Source organism: Crocuta crocuta, unplaced genomic scaffold (genome assembly GCF_008692635.1).
Source record: "Crocuta crocuta isolate KB4526 unplaced genomic scaffold, BGI_CrCroc_1.0 scaffold275, whole genome shotgun sequence".
Lineage (NCBI taxonomy): Eukaryota > Metazoa > Chordata > Mammalia > Carnivora > Hyaenidae > Crocuta > Crocuta crocuta.
The window spans coordinates 1170674-1189628 of record NW_027530497.1 but is presented as its reverse complement, the minus strand read 5'-3'; the positions used below and the strand labels follow the sequence as shown (position 1 = coordinate 1189628).

The 18955-nt window shown below is 46.3% G+C and overlaps 1 protein-coding gene across 1 annotated transcript in view; it reads right to left on the bottom strand.

Annotated features, from left to right (window-relative positions):
- Nucleotides 1-7112: 7112 nt before the first annotated feature.
- The window catches only part of SMYD1 (SET and MYND domain containing 1), a 48214-nt gene continuing 36371 nt past the window's right edge, over nucleotides 7113-18955 (bottom strand). Inside the window, exons 7-11 of the mRNA XM_077766697.1 lie at nucleotides 18187-18376; nucleotides 12972-13064; nucleotides 10677-10840; nucleotides 9168-9336; nucleotides 7113-7930 (exon numbers count right to left, since the gene is read on the bottom strand). Of these exons, the coding sequence (XP_077622823.1) occupies nucleotides 7772-7930; nucleotides 9168-9336; nucleotides 10677-10840; nucleotides 12972-13064; nucleotides 18187-18376 (775 nt within the window). The 3' untranslated portion in view covers nucleotides 7113-7771. The remainder of the gene's footprint in view (nucleotides 7931-9167; nucleotides 9337-10676; nucleotides 10841-12971; nucleotides 13065-18186; nucleotides 18377-18955) is intronic.

The window sequence follows — 18955 nt, the reverse complement described above, 5'->3', positions numbered from 1 at the left end:
AAACAGGTTGGGTGCAAGGTGCCTGAACACCCACCATAGTGAGCAAGGCAAAATTTCCCTCAGGATATAAACTTGAGCCAGCCAGATGGTGAATAAGGGGAAATAACTGTCTTACGGGGCCAAATGTCAATGCCACAGAACAAAAGCTGCGTATCTGGAATGCTATCTACTGCTTCCAGTTGTAGTTCCCTGTATGACTCCTGGCTCCTTGCCCCACCCAAGAAGGTGCCTGGCTTACAGTGGGATTCCACACACACCACACACCACACCTGCCCGGGACAGGCGAGCAAAAGGAAGGCAGTGAGAAAGGGCTGTGGTCCACTACATGAGAACTTACAACCCGTGTTTTGGTGAATGAGGAACAGAAAGAAGGCAAAGTTGATATGGCAGCCAATATGATGCAAGGGAAGGAAAATTCATTCTCCTGGATCCTGGAAATCCAGATTCAAGTCCCAAGCCTTCTGCTCAGTGGTTTGCAGGTGTGCATAACGGGCTGCTTTGAGGGCTTGATAGCAAAACTGCTGTAGTGGGCAGAATAACAACCCCAAATATGTTCACAAGCTGGCCCGCGGACCCGTGAATATGTCAGCTTACATGGCGAAGGATTTTGTAAAGACCTTTAGATGGGGAGATTATCCTGGATGATCCTAGTGGGCTCAATGGTATCACAAGTGTCTTTATAGTGAAAGAGGAAGGCAGGAGAGTCAGAGGAGCGATGAGGTTGCTGACTGGGGCCACAGGCCAAGGAGTGTGGGCATTCTAGAAGTTTCTAGAAGCTGAAACAGACAAGAAATAGATTCTTCCCCTAGAGCCTCCAGAAGGAACCCAGCTCAGGGCACCTGGGTGGTTCGGGCACCTGGGTGGTTCAGTTGGTTAAGCATCCGACTCTTGATCTCAGCTCAGGTCATGATCTCACAGTTCCTGAGATGGAGCCCTGAGTCGGGCTCCTCGACGTCAGTGAGGGGCCTGCTTGGGTTTCTCTCTCTCCCTCTCTCTCTCTCTCTGAGCCTCTCCTGCTTGTGCTTTCTCTCTCTCTCTGTCTCTCTCTCTCAAAATAAATAAACATGAAAAAGAAAAATATCCAGATGGCCAACAGACACATGAAACGATGCTCAGCATCCCTCCTCATCAGGGAAATACAAATCAAAACCACACTGAGATACCACCTCACGCCAGTCAGAGTGGCTAAAATGAGCAAATCAGAGAACTCTAGATGCTGGCGAGGATGTGGAGAAACGGGCACCCTCCTACACTGTTGGTGGGAATGTAAACTGGTACAGCCCCTCTGGAAAACAGTGTGGAGGTTCCTCAGGAAACTCACAATAGAACTCCCCTATGACCCAGCAATAGCACTGCTAGGAATTTACCCAAGGGATACAGAAATGCTGAGGCATAGGAGCACATGTACCCCAATGTTCATAGCAGCACTCTCCACAATAGCTAAAACATGGAAAGAGCCTAAGTGTCCATCAACAGATGAATGGATCAAGAAGATGTGGTTTATCTATACCATGGAATACTACATGGCAATGAGAAACAATGAAATCTGGCCATGTGTAGCAACATGGATGGACCTTGAGGGTGTTATGCTGAGCGAAATAAGTCAGGCAGAGAAGGACAAATATCATATGTTTGCACGTATAGGAGGATTAGGAGGAACTTGACGGAGGAACAAGGGGGAGAAGAAGGGCGGAAATGGTGGGGGAAAGGGAGAGAGGCAAACCATGAGAGACTCTTGAATGCTGACAAAAACTGAGGACTGATGGATGTGGGGGGGAGGGGGGATGGGCATGGAGGAGGACACTTGTGGGGATGAGCACTGAGTGTTATGTGGAAACTAATTTGACAATAAACTATTTGTAAAAAACAAAACAAAACATGAAAAAGAAAAATAAAAGAGAACCCAGCTGTGCTGAAACCTCAGTTTTAGCCCGGTGAGACCCAGTTTGGACTTCTGACCTCCAGACCTGTAAGGTAATAAATCTGTGCTATTTTAAGCCACTTAGTCTGTAGTAATTAGTTACAGCAACAACAGGCAACAAATACAGCTCCTAAAGATGTCTAGGAAACTTTGGCCAACCGTCCTCAGACCAAGCTGAGCTGCGGAGGCTGACAGTGACAAGGTCATGCCAGAGTTGTCGAACCTGTGTGGTGGCCCGTGGTCATGCTGCATGTTGTGCTTCTCTGAGACTGATGAGGTACTCCTGGGCAACGGAAGATTGGGGGATTTGTATGCAATGTTGGCCCAGCAGTGGGCAAGGGAGCTTCCAGAAGTACTGCTAACCTTCAATGCACTGGATGTTATCATCAGCACTGTGCACACCTCTGTCCAAGAGCTTGCATTTCTCAGTGCTCTCACACGTGTTGCTCTTCTCTCTGCTGTATGCCCCAACTATGCTGATTCCCCCCTGCATTCTTATTTGTTTAATGTTTATCTATTTTTGAGAGAGAGACAGAGCGCAAGCAGGGGAGGGGCAGAGAGAAAGGGAGACAGTGAATCTGAAGCAGGCTCCAGGCTCTGAGCAGTCAGCAAAGAGTCCAATGTGAGACTCAAACCCACGAGCCCTGAGATCATGACCTGAGCCAAATGAAGCCTGATGCTTAACCAGCTGAGCCACCGAGGTGCCCTAGGAAAGATTTCTTTAATGATGTTCTTAACTATTCATTCTGCTACTTGTATGTAGTAAACCCCGTTTTTAATAGACTGACAACACTACAAATGAATGTGTTCTTTTAAAGTCAAGCCGATTGCCCTGGTATAAATATTCCCGCCACGGTCAATGCCAAGCTATCAAGGTGATGTTGATGAATGTCGAGTTTGGAAGATATGTGCATAGTCTGCTCTCACAGGTTGGGAAGAGATGGTCCCCACATACTGCTGCTTGCATCTACTCTTGACCTTTACTTTCCTCTTAGTGGAAGGGACCCTCATAGCCAGAGTGCCCACAGAGCACATAGGATGAGCCAGGCATCCTTCAGAGGGCTTTCACATTTTATAAATTTAATTCTCACAGCAACCCTGTGTGGGAGGTAGATATGAGGAAACTGAGGCATGAGTGAAATCACCAGTCCAAGGTCATGCAGCTAACATTAGGAGAGCTAAGACAGGAACCTCGCTTGTCTCAGCATCCATAATCTTAAAAACCACACAATCCCTAAAACCGCATTGCCTAATACAGCAGCCAGTGATCACATTGGCTCTTTAAACTGAAATTAGTTGAAATTAAATATAATTTAAATTCAGTTCCTCACTCATACTAGACACATTGCTAAGAGCTTGAAAGTCACATGTTGGTAGGGGCTACTGTACTGGACGACACAAATACAGTATGTTTTCATCATCACAGAAAGTTCTATCAGACGGTGCTGCTCTACACGGACTGTAAGAAAGAAGAAGCCACACATATTTGCTTGGAAATATGGACAATTTAATGGCCTTTGTTGACTACTGTAACATAAAAACTCAAAACACGCAGTTTTAGGTCTCTTCTGCTCTGAGATAAGCAAATTCATTCACTTATTCATTCATTCGACACATATTAACTGAGCACCTATGTTCCAGGACCTGTGGTAGGTTCTGGGGATAGAAAGATAAAGAAAGGGACATGGCTCCTGCCCTCCAGGAGCTCACAATCTGATGGAGGAGGAGACAGACAAGTAAAAAGGCAATTATATAAGCTGTGAGGAGAGTGCTATGGTGGGGGATTTGAGGGTGATATGAGAGACTCAGACAGGCAGCAGATCCAAGGAACTCAGGGAAGGTTTCATAGAGGAGGTGATTTCCCAACTGGATGCTGAAAGACGAACAGGAGTTCACAGGTTTCAGATATTTTAGATAGAATGTTTCAAAATTCAAAGAGAGGCCCGGAAGAACATGGGTCACTCAGAGACCCATGAGTAAGTGGGTTTGATCAAAGTCTAGGATGCAAGCAATGCAAGGAATGGAAGCAAGTGGCTAGAGCAGAAGTCGGGTGTTCTCAGGTGGTGTGCTGAGGGACAGATGTTGGGGAGGGCAGAAAGGAAAGAGAAAGAGTTTCATTCTGGATGTACTATGGGCGGTGTGCCTGGAGAACATTTGAGAAGATATGTGGGGCTGGAGCTCAAGACAAGGTCTGGGAATACAGATTTAACACTATCAGCTTCAAGGTGGTGATTAAACAAGAGGCCTGGCTGGGCTCCTGCAGGGAGCGTGTGTAAAGCTAGATGATCATGAACCAAGAGTCACCAGAAGGAACAAACCAAATCCCAGGAAACATGCCAATGTTTCAGGGGCAGGTAGAGAAATGGGGTCAGGGGAGAAGAGAAACCACTTCAGAGAATCATCACAAGGAGGTGGTATCCAGAAATCAAGGCCTGGGAGTGTCAACTGGTGCAGAGAGGCCAAATAATATACAGACTAAAAAGTGCCCACCCACCAGAATTGACCTTGGTATGAGCCATTTCAGTGGAGTGGAGGAAGCCAGTCTGCGCTGGGTTCAGGAGCAAATGAAAAGTCAAGAAATGCAGATAATAACTATGAAAGACAAGTTTTTTATTTTTTAAAAAAACATTTATTTATTTATTTTGAGAGAGAGAGAGCATAAGTGCAAGTGGGGGCAGGGTCAGAGAGACAGGAAGAGAGAGAATCCCAAGCAGGCTCCACAATGTTGGTATAGAGCCAGCTGTGGGGCTTAATCTCACAAACCATGAGATCATGACTTGAGTCAAAATCAAGAGTCAGACACTTAACCGACTGAGCCACCCAGGTGCACCAAAAGACAAGTCCTTTAAAAAATGTACTCAGTGGCCCCCTGGGTTAAGTGTCCGATTCTTGATTTCTGCTCAGATCATGATAGGATCATGAGATTGAGCCCTACGTTGGGCTCTGTCCGCACTGAGCATGGAACGTGCTTGAGATTCTCTCTCTCCCTCTATCTCTGCCCCTCCCTTGCTTGTGCTCTCCCTCTGTCTCTCTGTCTCTCTGTCTCAAAATAAATAAATAAACATTATAAAAATACTCAACTGTGAAGATTATGATCAAAGAGCCCTCAGCATGTTTGGTGACAGCATTGAAGAAGGAAGTGGACAGAGGAATGTCAAGGACCCAGGGTGGAGAGGGAATGACAGGTGAAGCAAGGCCCAAGGACATCAGAGGGGAAGAGGTCCAGAACACAGGTGGAGAGTTAGCTATGTGGGAGGGTAGGGGCTCCCATTCCACTGATGTGAGGAGGAGGAAAAGAAGGTCAAGCACAGACAAGACATGCATGAGTGTGGGAAGAGGACTGAGGGCGTCCAATCTTCTGGCCTCTGTTTCTCCATGAAGCAGGAGATGAAGTTCTGCTGAAAGCAGAGGACTAGAGGACAGGAGTGAAGCCCTCAAATAGCTAAAGGGCAAAAGGGAGAAAGAGCCAATGAGGTGCACATGAAATACTTCTGGGCTGTGCCCAAGGGCCAGCTGAGGTTGGCAAGGAGTCTATAGAAGCGCCTGTGTTCAGAGAGCCACTGTTCTCTCTGGCTGTGCTTAGCATCTCCAGGAGCAGCAGAGGGAAAATAAGACAGCTGAATTAGTCCAGGATTGGACTCTGCCAGGCAGAAAGGGAGAATGGGCAGAGGCTTATCTGGAAGGAAGCAAAGAAAGTAGGAGGGTGAAACACTCGAGTATACATGTCATATAGTAATTTGGGTGGAGAAAAAAGAGGTGAACAGGTAGGAAGCAATGACCACAAAGTTAAACATCAAAAATGGTAGAAATTAGGGTGCCCCGCTGGCTCAGTCAGTAGAGCATGTGACTCTTGAGCTCAGGGATGTGAGTTCAAGCCCCACAATGGGTGTAGAGTTTACTTAAAAATAAAATAAAATAAAAATGGAGAAACTATGGCCAGGAGAGGGTGTGAATGGGAAAACTGGAAAGATATCTGTAACTGAGTAAATAAAGAATCCTCTTGTGAAGCAAGAGGATTAGGTGATTTTTGTGAGTGGGCATTGAAGACACCAAATTTGAGGCAGAGGAGGTGGAAAACAAGACCATGTATATGGGAGAACCACCAGCGGGATGACAGATGACAGTGACAGAGAAGGGTAGTGGGTGGGGACAGGTTTTACAGGAGGCAGAAGAGCGATCATTTCAGCGTGCAGTTGGGCCCCGGAGAGAATGCTGGTGCCATCTCTAGGTCTGTTTGTATGAAGGCTTGGAAGAAAGGCTGATCTTTCTGTGAAAGCTTCTAGAGAAGGGGGCATCCTTGAAGAAGAGCCAAATGCCAGATACGAATATTCTGCAAAGATGTAGCACATTCAAAGAGCTTTTCGACAGTGTTTTGGCATATTTGCAGACCCATTGAAAGGCTAAGAGGGAGGCAGCAGGTGGTTCTGAGGATGAAAACAGAGGGATGGAGGAACCAACACAGAAATGACAAATATGGAGTCTGGTGGGATCACGTGAAGATGGTAGCTAGAGCTCTGGGGTCAAGGGTGGCCACAGGCGGTATAGAAGCATCAGTGACACGTCCCAAATGGAGAGCTTTGCTCCACAATTCCCCCAAAACATTGGTGAGAAGTTTAGGACCCCAGAAGGTAATGTGACAACTAAATTTGGCTGATCCCAAGACCCTAGCTCTTGGGTAGAAACCTGGCAAGTTGGTCACATCCCCAAGGAGATCTTAACCTAGGCATGCAGAGTCTAGGTAAGACATTCCTCCTGGTGAGAAGAGCAGAGGCCTTAAGGGATGGGCAGTGAGAGAAATTAGTCAAGGGAAATCATAATTATTCCTTAATTACTGGGGGCCTATGATGACGGCTAACCCGGTAAAGACTATCCAGGCACACGTAACCAAATAAAACCCCCCAAAACCAGTTCTGCTGAACCCATGACCATCAGGCATGTGTGTTTCTCCCTCAGCTTCACCCCGCTAAGACTTCAATCCTGGTTGGCTAGTGGCCAAGAAAATCTCAGATATTGTCCAAGTGGCACCCACATCACAGGGAATCAAGGCTTAAAAGTGAGGATGGGAGGAGGAGACACTCCCTCCATGTATTTTAGAAACAGTTTCAGAATAATGCTTGGGATCCAGACTTTAAACTGAGGCCTCGAGCGGTTTGGGCAAAGCCCCATCTGTTTCTGCACATTCATCTCATCATATTTACTAAGAGGTCTTGGTTCTCTGAGTAGAACCCAAATGGCCCAAACATTACCCCTTTTTTCTAACTCCACATTAGTCTGAGGAAACCGGACATCTTCCATCCTAGTCAGACAAGACCTGGGTTTTCTAGACCACAAGTAAGACCAGCAGTCCCTGAGATGCCTGCACAGGTGGGTGAGTAGCCACCTGAGACTCAAGGTGCCTGCCACCCTCTCACCTCTCAGCTCGAATATCACCTCCTCCATGACAATCCTCCCAATGTGCACACACACACTCATACCACATGCCAGCCACATGCCCTCCACTGCACCTGCCCCCATATAGTTTACCATTGCATTTATTATTATACTGTGCTTTAGTTGTTTACATTTTGGTTGCTCAGCTACATTTGAAGCTTCTTTATCCCTAGGGCCTACCACCCAATAAATATTTATAGGATAAATTGGGCTAGGCTGGGCCAGGGTAGAGTTCAGTTGAGTTGAGCTGGGTTTAAATGAACTGAAATGAACTTAGGAACACAGAGCAACACACTCCCACGGCAACAAGTGTGAACACTACCCTAACTTCCTCATCAAGGGTCTTCCCAGAAGCCCACCACCTGCAGAATGGCTCCCCAGGTCCCCAGCCACGGTGCCCCTCCCCCACCAGATAGGTCCTCATTGCTTCTTATGGAACAGAGCCGGGGCTGGCTCGTTGCTGGGCTCGGCCATGACCTGCATGGGCTGGTTGTTGAGAGCAGCCTCCCGCATCTTGTGGTACATGAACTCATTCTGGCGGAACATGCGCAGCTCCATCTCCGTCTGCATCCGCATGGCCTGTGGGACGCAAATACATGACAGTGATCACAGGCCACCAGGACATATTGGCCTCTGGCCTACCTTCACCGCTTTGGGAAGCACAGACATTGGGGTAAATGACTCCCAGACTGAGATTCAGCTGTACCCACTCAGAGGACATACACACTCACACTCACACATACACATACACACACACACATCCTCTGGGGGCCTTAAGTCCTGGAAGTGGGCTCAGTATGTTAGGAAGAGGGAGCAGACCCCTGAGAGAGTAGCTTGAGGGATTATTCTCAACAGAGAATAATCACAGGAACTGATAAGTGGGGATCGGATTTGAACCCTGGATTGCTGCACATAGGTCCCAGCTAACACTGTGGGACCTTAGGCAAAGGACAACTCCTTCAGGCCTCAGATTCCCCACACATAGAGTGGGTGAGATTCCTTCATACTTCACAATGGACCAAGAAGATTATAGTACGTGACACATAGAAAAGCCACCATGCTCCCACATTTCCATTCAAGAAACATCTCCTAAGGGCCAGCCATCATTGAGGTACTGGGGATACAGCAGTGAATACAGCGGACGTAAATACGTTTGGCAAATTTAATACACTAGACATAAAGTTAGTCTCCTCAGACATTTTATGACTCCGAAGTCTGTCCTCCATCCCTGTACCATACTGAATGAGGACCATCCTCTGAACTCTGTCACCCTCAAATAAACCAGCTGTTCCAAGCACAAAGGTCCCCGCTATTAGGACCAGGCCATTAGCTAGGCCCTGTTCTGAGTGCTTTTCACACATTAACTCACTGAACCCTAATCACGACCCTGTCCTCTTCCTCCATTTTACTGATGAGGAGCCTGAGGCCCACACATTCCATGTTTGCACTCACACAGCTAGAAAGTGGGGACGCTGGAGTTTGGTCCCGGCAGCCTGATTCCAGAGCCTGTGCTCCCCAGCTCTGCTCCGTGCGGCACAGCTTCTAATGTACATGGCTGCACATACACTGTGGGTTAGGCTTTCCCAGTCCATGCGTGGAGCATCTCAGGGTTCAAACCTCAGCTCTGCCGTCCACTCACTGTGTGACCAGGGACAGCTTATTCCCCTTCCCAGGGCCTCCATTTGCTCAGAAGTAAAACAAGGCAGGTGGTGAAGTGAAGCAGTTCTGAATTCCCTTCTGGTCCAGTGGGCAATCTATGGACTTTCCAAAAGCGGAGTCCAGAACTTAGGAGGCCCATCCCTGAGATGCTACTTACCTCTAAGTCCTTGGTAATCGGGTGGGAGGGTCCATGTGTCACCAGGAGAATGGCATAGGCTTTACAGATCATCCCATGCCCCACCTCAATGTTCCCAGCATGCCAGTTGGTCAGCCCCGCCCGCATCACAGCCATGCCCAGCTGGGCATTGTTGGGGTGGTAGAGCTTCCTGTGGGGGCATAGCAAATCACTGTATGAAACATCTCAACCTTCCTGATAGGTATGCAGCATTTGTCAGCTTACAATGTACCCTCATTGATTCGGTCCATCTGCTCTCTCATCAGCACCGTGAGGCATCTTCAACCCATAGGGCAGGGACTGAGCCACAGAGAAGGGGGGCGGTGACCAAACATGCCGAATGGCGAGGCTGTGAGAGCTGAGACTCTGACCTGGGTCACCAAGGCAAGTCCTCATGGGGAACAGGGGTCAGGATTGGACTCGGAACTAGAGGACAGGGAGCTGGGAGCTCTCGGGAGCACCCCAGCCCTCTCCCTGCAAAGTAGACATTCAGGGGAATAAAAATAACTTGAATATCCTTCTTGGGACAGAACTGTATCCTCACTTCCTTGGCACCCTCCTAACAAAGCTTCCATTTAGCATATTGTACAGGCTTTCTGGCTTTTGTTTATGAGGAATATTCTTTCAAAAAAAAAAATGTACCTTCTTGTGCTAACTTACTCATTTGGCCAAAAGATACAAATTCAGATGCCAGCATGGACATGGAAGGCAAGAGAAAGACATTGGCAGAGGGAAGGCAGGAACTTTGCATTTTCTAATTTATAAGCAAGGATGGCTAACACCTCTTCTTCTTCTTCTTCTTCTTCTTCTTCTTCTTCTTCTTCTTCTTCTTCTTCTTCTTCTTCTTCTTCTTCTTTTAATAAAAGAAAGGTGGCAGAATTGTCTGTACTGACTGCTGGGGGAAATCCTTTTGAAGCACTTAAAGTCAAGCTGGACTTAGCCTTAAGAAAACCAAATGCAGAAGGTGCCACCCAAGTGATAGATGAGCTGGGGGATTTGGGAAAGACCAGGGATGACAAATAGGTTCATCCCAGGTCCTAACTCTGATCATTTGGTCAGTAGTACTCAGAGCATCCATGGTAAAAAGGCTCAATTGTAAAGATAAAGAGGACTGGGCACCACCTGGGTGGCTCAGTCGGTTAAGTGGCCAACTCTTGATCTCGACTCAGGTCATGATCTCATGGGTTCCTAAGTTTGAGTCCCACATCAAGCTCTGCACTGACAGTGCGGAGCCTGCTTGGGATTCTTTCTCCCTTTCTCTGCCCCTCCCCAGCTCGTGTGCACACACATGCTTTGTCTCTTTCTCTCCCAAAATAAAATAATAACTTTAAAAAAAAGATAAAGAGATGATGTAATCATCAATCAGTAATCATGATTGATTACTGATGCTGCTGCGGGTACAGGAGGCAGAGATAGCCATGTGCGCCATCTCTGCCATCCCTAGAATAGACAGTTCCAGAAGACTTTCTGAGACCCAGCATTGTTACCTACATATAGCCATCCACCATCCTCCTGGCATAGTACGAGGCCTCCTGGAAGGCCTGGAGGTAGGAGAGGACCTCTGAAACAGTGCTCAGCATCCGCAGCGTGTAGAGGTTGGTGTCGGCAAACACTGGCTCCTGCTTCTGCAGGCACTCCCGGCACAATTTCACAACCTGGAAGAGACACAGGACCTGTCTGTGACCACTGTACCACAGTGCATGCTTAACTCACATATGGGGGCACCACGACAACACTAGGCATTCATTCTTTTAAGGCTGAGGAAATGGCTGACAGAGGTGGGACAGCACTAGTTTGCGACCTGAATAGCAAAATGGTCCTATTTGGCTATGATGTAGGGATGGAAAGGGTAACAGTGGGAGATACGGGTGACATGGCAAAAATGAGGAGTTTTCATAGTCAATAGGGAGCAGAGAGTTATGAATGGAAGAGAGAGTTTGACTGATTCATTGATTGACACTTAAAATAATGCAATGAGATAGGTACTACTAATATTCCCATTTTATCAGATGAGGAAACTGAAGCACCGTAAGGGTGAGTGCTTTGCCAAAGTCACACAGGCAGCAAAACATGGAGCAAGAATTTAAACTAAGCAGTTGAGCTTTATCTTAACCACCATTCCTGTGATTCTCCACCCTGGCTGGGCTCTGGAATTACCTGGAGACATTTTTCAAAACAGTGGTGTCTGGTCCCTACCCCAGGCCAACTGAAAGCAAACATCTGGAGGAGGGACCCTGGCATCTGTAGTGTGTATAAGCCCTGGGGTTGTCCTTATGCACAGCGAGTTTGGACAATCATTTGTGATGGAAGCATGTAAGATGAGCTGGCAGAAAGGGAGGCTCCCAGGAGGTTGGAAGACCCACCAGGAGGATGTCACCTTGGTTCTGGTAAGGAATAAGACAGGTCTGACCCCAGTCAGCTTGGAGTCAGGCTTTCCTGACTGGTTCCTGTGTCCACCTGGGCCTGGATTGCACCCCACAAAGTCAGAGGGTCTTTAGATTTTAGTTGTTCATTGTTCCTCCTTCCCTTGCCACTGTCATGGGAGAAATGCCACACAATTCCTTCCATTTCAAATGAGCAGAAACTAATTTTGCTCTGAGGCTCTCCCAGAGTCCCATAGGGCAAGTAGGTGGGGGTGTGACCCAATATGGGCTGGCAATCAATCCATCCTAAAGACAATCCTCTTAAACCCATGGGGCCAGTGTCCAGGCCTACACCTGGTTCTGTGTTCTGTTAGGTTTGAATGGAAGAGGAGAAATGAGGAGAAGTCAGAGGAATGGAACCAGTGGGGGCCTCCTGATTGCTTCAGCTCCTACATCGTGCCTCTGACATAGGTTTTCCCTGCTGTTCAATAACACCCTGCTGGCGTGACTGTCTCCCCACCCGTCAGAACTCCTAGGAGACAATGAGCATGTCGTGTTGGTCACTCCACCAATAAGGGCTCAGCAATGTACAATGAATGAGTAAATGAAGAGGATGAAGATAAAGGAGAAGCAGACAGAAATGAAAACAAATTCATCTCTCACACTGCCATGCCTTAGTGGCTTCCAAACCCAGCTACGTGCCTGGGTTGTTGAAAGGGCTTGGAAAAAAGCCACTGATTCACAGTCACTGTGTCCTGTTGCAGACTGGATGAATCATATCTTAGGCGGGGAGACACAGGAATCTGAATTTCCAACAAGCTGCCCAGGTGAATCTGATGCATATACTCTGCAGGTCAGTGTTGGACAGTGGTCTCAATTTTGGGTGCACATTGAAATCACTTGAGAGTTTTGAAAAGCCTGACACCTGGGTTTCACCCCAAGAGATTTGGGTGAAAATGTCTGGGTCAGAGCCTGAGCATCAGGAGTTTTCCACGGATTCTAGTGTACAGCCAGTTGACAACTCCTGCTGCTTCAAGAGCCAGGGCTGAAAGCTCAGTCAGTAGAAGACTGGAAACTGTAGCCAGGACATGCATTCAGTTACGAAAAAGCAAGCAACTCTCGCTACTGTTTCCATTCCTCCACCTCTGATGCCAACCTGAGATATCACAGATCCCCCAGGGACCCTTGCCAGGCTGCCTGTGCTCTCCTCAGACCCAGTTTCAGTAGGTTGAACAATCACTGAGAATACACCCCTAAAAGGTGCTAAAGGCTTAAGGGCAAGAAGAGTCATGGTCCAAACCAAGGGCTCTCCTCCAGAAAACCAACCTGCTGGTAGCCTCCTCCTCATCTCACCCTGCCCCATGTCCCTCCCTTACTAGAGAATCTTCCTCCCCATCCCATCCCTGTAAAAATGAATTCTTACCTCATGGTATAAACCCTCAGAGCGAGCCTTGTCGATTTTTTCCAGTGTATCCTTGGACAACTGTATCATTTCCTTTACCACTTCCTGAGAGGGCTGGGGCAAAAAGGGACATTGAGATAGAGACCCCTTCAGGAAGCAACCCATTGCCTCTTTGAATAGCTTCCATCTTTGACATTCAATGTAGTACAAGATTAATGCCTTCCTCATTCTGAATGTTCATTTCCATAAATGCTTCCCAAGATCCCTATAGCTCTTCTAGCACCCTCATCACGCTTCTGATGCACGTGTACTTTCTACTGGTCAAGCCCCAGAACCCTGCTGCCAGCCAATTGTTCCCCACCTTGTGCTCATGCCTGGGTTTTTGAATGCCAGTGCAGAATCTGACATTCTCATTCTATGACCCAAAATATTTTGTATTGTTCGTCTTTACTTCAAGTCAATCGCGTATTCTACAGGCATGCCCTTGCATTTTAGTCTTCACAAGTCATTGGTCTTAAAAATGTTTTAATGTTTATTTATTTTTTAGAGAGAGAAAGACAGAGTGAACAGGGGAGGGGCACAGAGACAGAGAGACACAGAATCTGAAGGCTCTGAGCTGTAGAGCGACATGGGGCTTGAACTCACGAACGGTGAGATCATGACCTGAGCTGAAGTCGGACGCTTAACCAACTGAGCCACGCAGGTGCCCCATCATTGATTTAAATACTGACAGGCACAGGGCTGAGGACAGAAGCTTATGGCTTGACCAAAAACTCATGCTCCAGTTTGCTACTGCAGTGCATAACAGAAGGGACTTGTGGCTGTTGGCATTCAAACCCTTCGAAAGTATCTTTGCATCCAGTTCATATTTCTTTGTCTTGACCAAATTACATCATGAGAGAATTTGTCACCGGTTTCTGTGAAATCTAGACTCATTAGGTTTACTGTGTTTGCCTATGCTAATAAAACTTTTTTCCAAAATGAAAATAACTTTGTTATTTATTCTGACCATGAAAATGACATATGGACGTTGTAAAAAATATTTTAAAATATGAAAAAAGCATAGAGAAAAAAATGGAAATCCCTGGAATCCACCCAAAGATGAACACAGCATTTTGAAGAACACTTTCCAATGTATATCTACAGGAATAATATTTAAGATATTTAACAACTGGTACAGGAAAGGCATTTACCAATCAGAACTGGCACTGACCACAAACAGCAAGTATGTTTATATGGCCTTAGCAGTAAGTACTGGCTGAACTACATGCCTGTAGATGCACACATGTGTGTGTGTAATGCCAGCAGCACCAAATACTTCTAGTATCAGATTTCTGTCTATAGTCTGTTTCTTTCACTCAGAAAGTTATGGATATTCCTCCATATCGATATAAAAATACAGCACCACTTTTAATAATTACAGCATTTTCCACTATATAAAGCCAGAATAATCTATTTAACCAGTTTTCCAGGGGCATCTGGGTGGCTCAGTCAGTTAAGCATCCGACTTCGGTTCTGGTCATGATCTCATGGTTTGTGGGTTCAAGCCCTGCGTCCGGCTCTGTGCTGACAGCTAGCTCAGAGCCTGGAGCCTGCTTCAGATTCTGTATCTCCCTCTCTCTCTGACCCTCCCCTGCTCACGCTCTCTCTCTCTCAGAAATAAATAAATCATTTAAAAAAATTTAACCAGTTTTCCAATTTTTTCACTATAAGGAATCAGGTTCAATGGCTCCATTTCGATTTGCTGCTTACATCATTTTGTGAGGTCATGACCTTCACCAGACCACCAAAAAGTAACAAGAGGATGGGCATTTGTTCCCATAAAAATACAGTCTCTTAATAGATGGAGATCAGGACATCCCTCAGTCTCCCAGCTGTCCTGAGCCAGTTCTGTACTGAGTGTCCACCCTGCAGTATGAGAGGCCCCTGGCCAGGACAGCTGGCTTCAGGGTCAGGATCTCCTAAGGAGTGGCCTTTATATTTATTCTTCTACACACCTCACTTTGGCTTCCTCAGAGTTCTTAACAATCCCAACAGTTTTGACTACCCTCATCTCCTTCTATATCTGGCCTCCCCGGAATCCTTCTGTATCTCTGGGGTCTTGTATGGTCTGACCCCAACAATTGATGAAGTCCCCCTGCGACTTCTGCTCACAGGCCTCACTCCTGACCCAATCTGTCTTGATCTTTGCTATGGGTGAGATTTCTGGCTTCTGGCTCCCCTCTAGTCCCAGAGTACTCCTTCGCCTTCTGTTAACCTGGATCATGTCTTGGTTCCAGACAGGTCATTTAAGTGCATATCTGCTTTCCTAAACTCATTTGAATCAAGCACATCAATAGGAGGGGGCCCATGTCTCACCTGGTTGGGCAGAGTGCTGTAACTGGTAGTTCAGAGGTGTACCACCAATCTGTCAAACCTAGATTTTTCCTTTCATCCATAGCTTATTGCTCAAAGAGTGGCTCATTAAAGCACTTCTAGTTTATGACCACTAATCTCTAATCTATGGTAAGTTCCATCATCTTTAAAACTCAAAATTCTGGGGCGCCTGGGTGGCTCAGTTGGTTAAGCATCCAACTTCAGCTCAGGTCATGATCTCACAGCTCATGAGTTTGAGCCCCGCATCAGACTTTGTGCTGCCAGCTCAGAGTCTGGAACCTGCTTTGGATTCTGTGTCTCCCTCTGTCTCTTAAAAATAAATACACATTAAAAAAAAAATCCTCAAAATTCTTAGTGAATCTTATAGAGAAATCAGGTGATTGCAGGGTAGAGCTGGAGAATACCAGGTGGTCAGGTGTTAATAAAAGTCTTGTTCAATTTAATGTTGTAAGGAAGAGTGTTACTTCAAGCTTTGGGAGTGAATCACGTTTGTACAAGGAAGCAACTGCCAAGATTCTCAAAACATCCTGGCTAGGAGGTTGTTAATTGTAGGTGCACTATGTGATAAAGCTATTCTGAGAGAGGAAATAGGGCTGCTCCATTTGGCTCCAGTTTTCAGAGTAAAGGCAGGAAAGCATGGTCTGTAGATAGGATTTTAGGAACACTGAAGAGAGAGACTCTCTTCCCCAGAAGCACAAAATAAATAGAAAACTAGGAAGAAAAGAGTGAGGAGTTAGAGCATAGGGAAGCACCAGTGGAGGATGGGCCGGAGGAAGAGGAAGAGGAAGACTAGGAGGAAGGGAAGAAGTCAGCAGAGAGGGAGGAATCATCAGAAGGGGAGGACCTCGCGGAGGGGGAGGAGCCAGAAAAGAGGGATGCTGGTTCCCCAACCTTAAAAAATTGGCACATTCCTATTGTGAAAACCAGGATGAGAGCTGAGGAGACAAAAAAAGAAAAACCTAAGCAATCCAAACAAGGAGGGTCCAAAGCTACAGTTGAAGGGAATGTTAAGCCTTTTGGTGTTCTCATTCTGTAAATATTTGGTTTTGACTTTTTATCCAGGTTAACATACACACATATATTAATGAGTTAACACATACATCTATTAAGGAGTCAGAAGGGATTCTGATGCCAATCAAAATTTGAGGAGGAGTCACAAAGGTAGAATTACTGGACAGGGTTTATCAGGCTGAGATAAAGCATTATAAACACATTAAAGAAAACCAGCTTTCAGGACCCCCATAGATACGATCAGCTTGAAAATACTGTTAACAGTGCAACTCCCTTTTTACAGATGAGGACACTGGCTCAAAAGGAAGACACCTAGATTAAAAAAAAAAAAAAAAAAAAAGGAAGACACCTGCTCACACTCAGAGACATTCAGGGTCATAGTCTGAACTCATTTTCCAGGATTCTTTCTACTACATTATAAAGGCCTTGAATTTGCCTTAGGATGCATTGCTTTTTTTTAAAAAAAAATTATACTCAATTTTTGGGGCACTTGGGTGGCTCAGTTGGTTAAGTGTCCGACCCTTGATTTCAGCTCAGGTCATGATCTCACGAGTCCTGCAAAGGGCTCTGAGCTGACAGTGTGGAGCCTGCTTAGGATTCTCTTTCTCCCTTTCTCTCTGCCCCTCCCCTGTTCTCTCTCTCTCTCTCAAAATAAGTAAGCATTTAAAAAATAAAAATAAGTTAAACTCAATTTTTTTTCTGATCAATATTTTTGGTTTGGGTTATTTTTATTTTGTTTATTTGTCTTAATAGAGAAACCAAATCTTATATAAAAATGATAGAGAGCTTTTGCTTTGGATCCAGGTAAGGTCAAGCAGAAATCATCAATCCTTCATATCAAGAGAGATGCCAACTCTGCAATTCACACCGAAGACGTGGGCATATTGTCACTGCTGGTAGCAGCATATCTAAGGTGAAGAGATGAGAACCAACAGCCACACATGGTGTAGTTGCCTTCATTCCTAGGTCTCTTTACCTGAAGCCTTGACTTCTGGAGGCCTCCTTACAGGGGAGGAGCAGGGATCCTTGAAGATACTCTCTCCCACTCCAACTCGATACCCAGCACTTTTCTACTCTAAGCCCTTCCCCCACATCCTCTTCCACACTCTCCCCACCTCAGGTCCATAAAACTGCTGAACCCCTTTGCTAAGCCCCTCAGCAGGGAGAAGACCCTCACATCTATGCAGATCCACCTGACCCTCCACCTGTGCACCTTTCCATGGGGGAAAATAGAACAGGAAGAGTCCAGTCTTAGCCTTTTGTTTATACCATTGTTGGGCTCTCTCCCAGCTCAGCTGAGCTCCTGAAACCTCCTTCAGGAATCCTTCAGCTGCTCAGTGGTGTCACCATCAACCAGGCAGCAGGCTACTCAGGACTGAAGCACATTAACCAATCTCTACGTTGCCCATTTCCATGGGACTAGGAATATCTTTGTGATAACCAGGCAACTAATCTCTTTGCCCATTTGCTCATGATATATGAAATTCTCAGCATTACTTAACCAGCAAAAAGACAAAGAGAGGAACTAAAACTTATCTGGTGTCCACTCTATATGCCACTCCCTTTACATATATTACTTTGGCCAGTCCCCGTAGCAACCCCTTCTGGGAGGTGCCATCATTCCTATTTTACAGATGAGAAAACTGAGCAACTTCACCAACCCAAACACCTGATAAGTGGTGGCCCCAGGACCCTAGCTGAGACCTATCTTCCATGCTCTGTCCACCAGCCCACAGCACCTTTCCAACAGTCACAGGCTGGTTCTCTGCATGGATTAGCTGTGAGATCCACCCTCGCCCACCCCTGGAGAAGATAGTTGCAGACACCCCAGTAGCAGGACTACAAATACCTTTGGGTCGTCTTTCACCCCCAGAAAGAGGTCATCCTTCAGCTTTTTTTGGCAGTGCTCACACGTGCAGTCAAAGTAGTACTGCTTCTTCAGCTGCCTCTTGCGCTCCTCACTGACGTTAAGGAAGTCAATATAGGATACTGTCAGCTCCTCTCCTTCTGAGATCTTGCCCAGGGCCCGGAGCTCAATTCTGGGGAGGGTAAAGGAAGGAGTAAATCAACCAGGGTTCTCAGAGTGGGGTCTCTGCTATTCAAGGTCTCAGGGAGTTGAATCTCAAAGACAACTCCCACCAGCACTCTGAGAAAACTCCCCATCCCGCTCTCCCCCCAAAAGGGTAAATGTGACCCAGAGGACAATTTTCTGGGTAATTCCGCTCTACACATTATAATGATCAAATCTGCTCCATTTAATTAATTGTTCTGAAATCCAATTAAATAGATTCCCGGGAGAGGGTTGGGCATGGTCACAAAGCCATACTTAGCTTCCCTCCCTACATTTATCCTTGTACATTTAGCTATTGACTGCCTGAAACAAAGGAAAGGAGAAATAAAAAGGCCAAACATTCCAAACAGGAGAAGACTCAACAGTTGCCTCTGCTTAGTTTAGAGACTACTCTCTTGGAAGTACATATATCCAGTTACCCACAATTGTGGCCCGATCTGGGTCCTACATTAAGCCTTCCCTCACCTATCCTTCAGTCCACTGGTTCTGGTCTACATTATGTAAAGAGACAGGCCTGGAGATCACTGATGATGAATAAGCAAGGGCT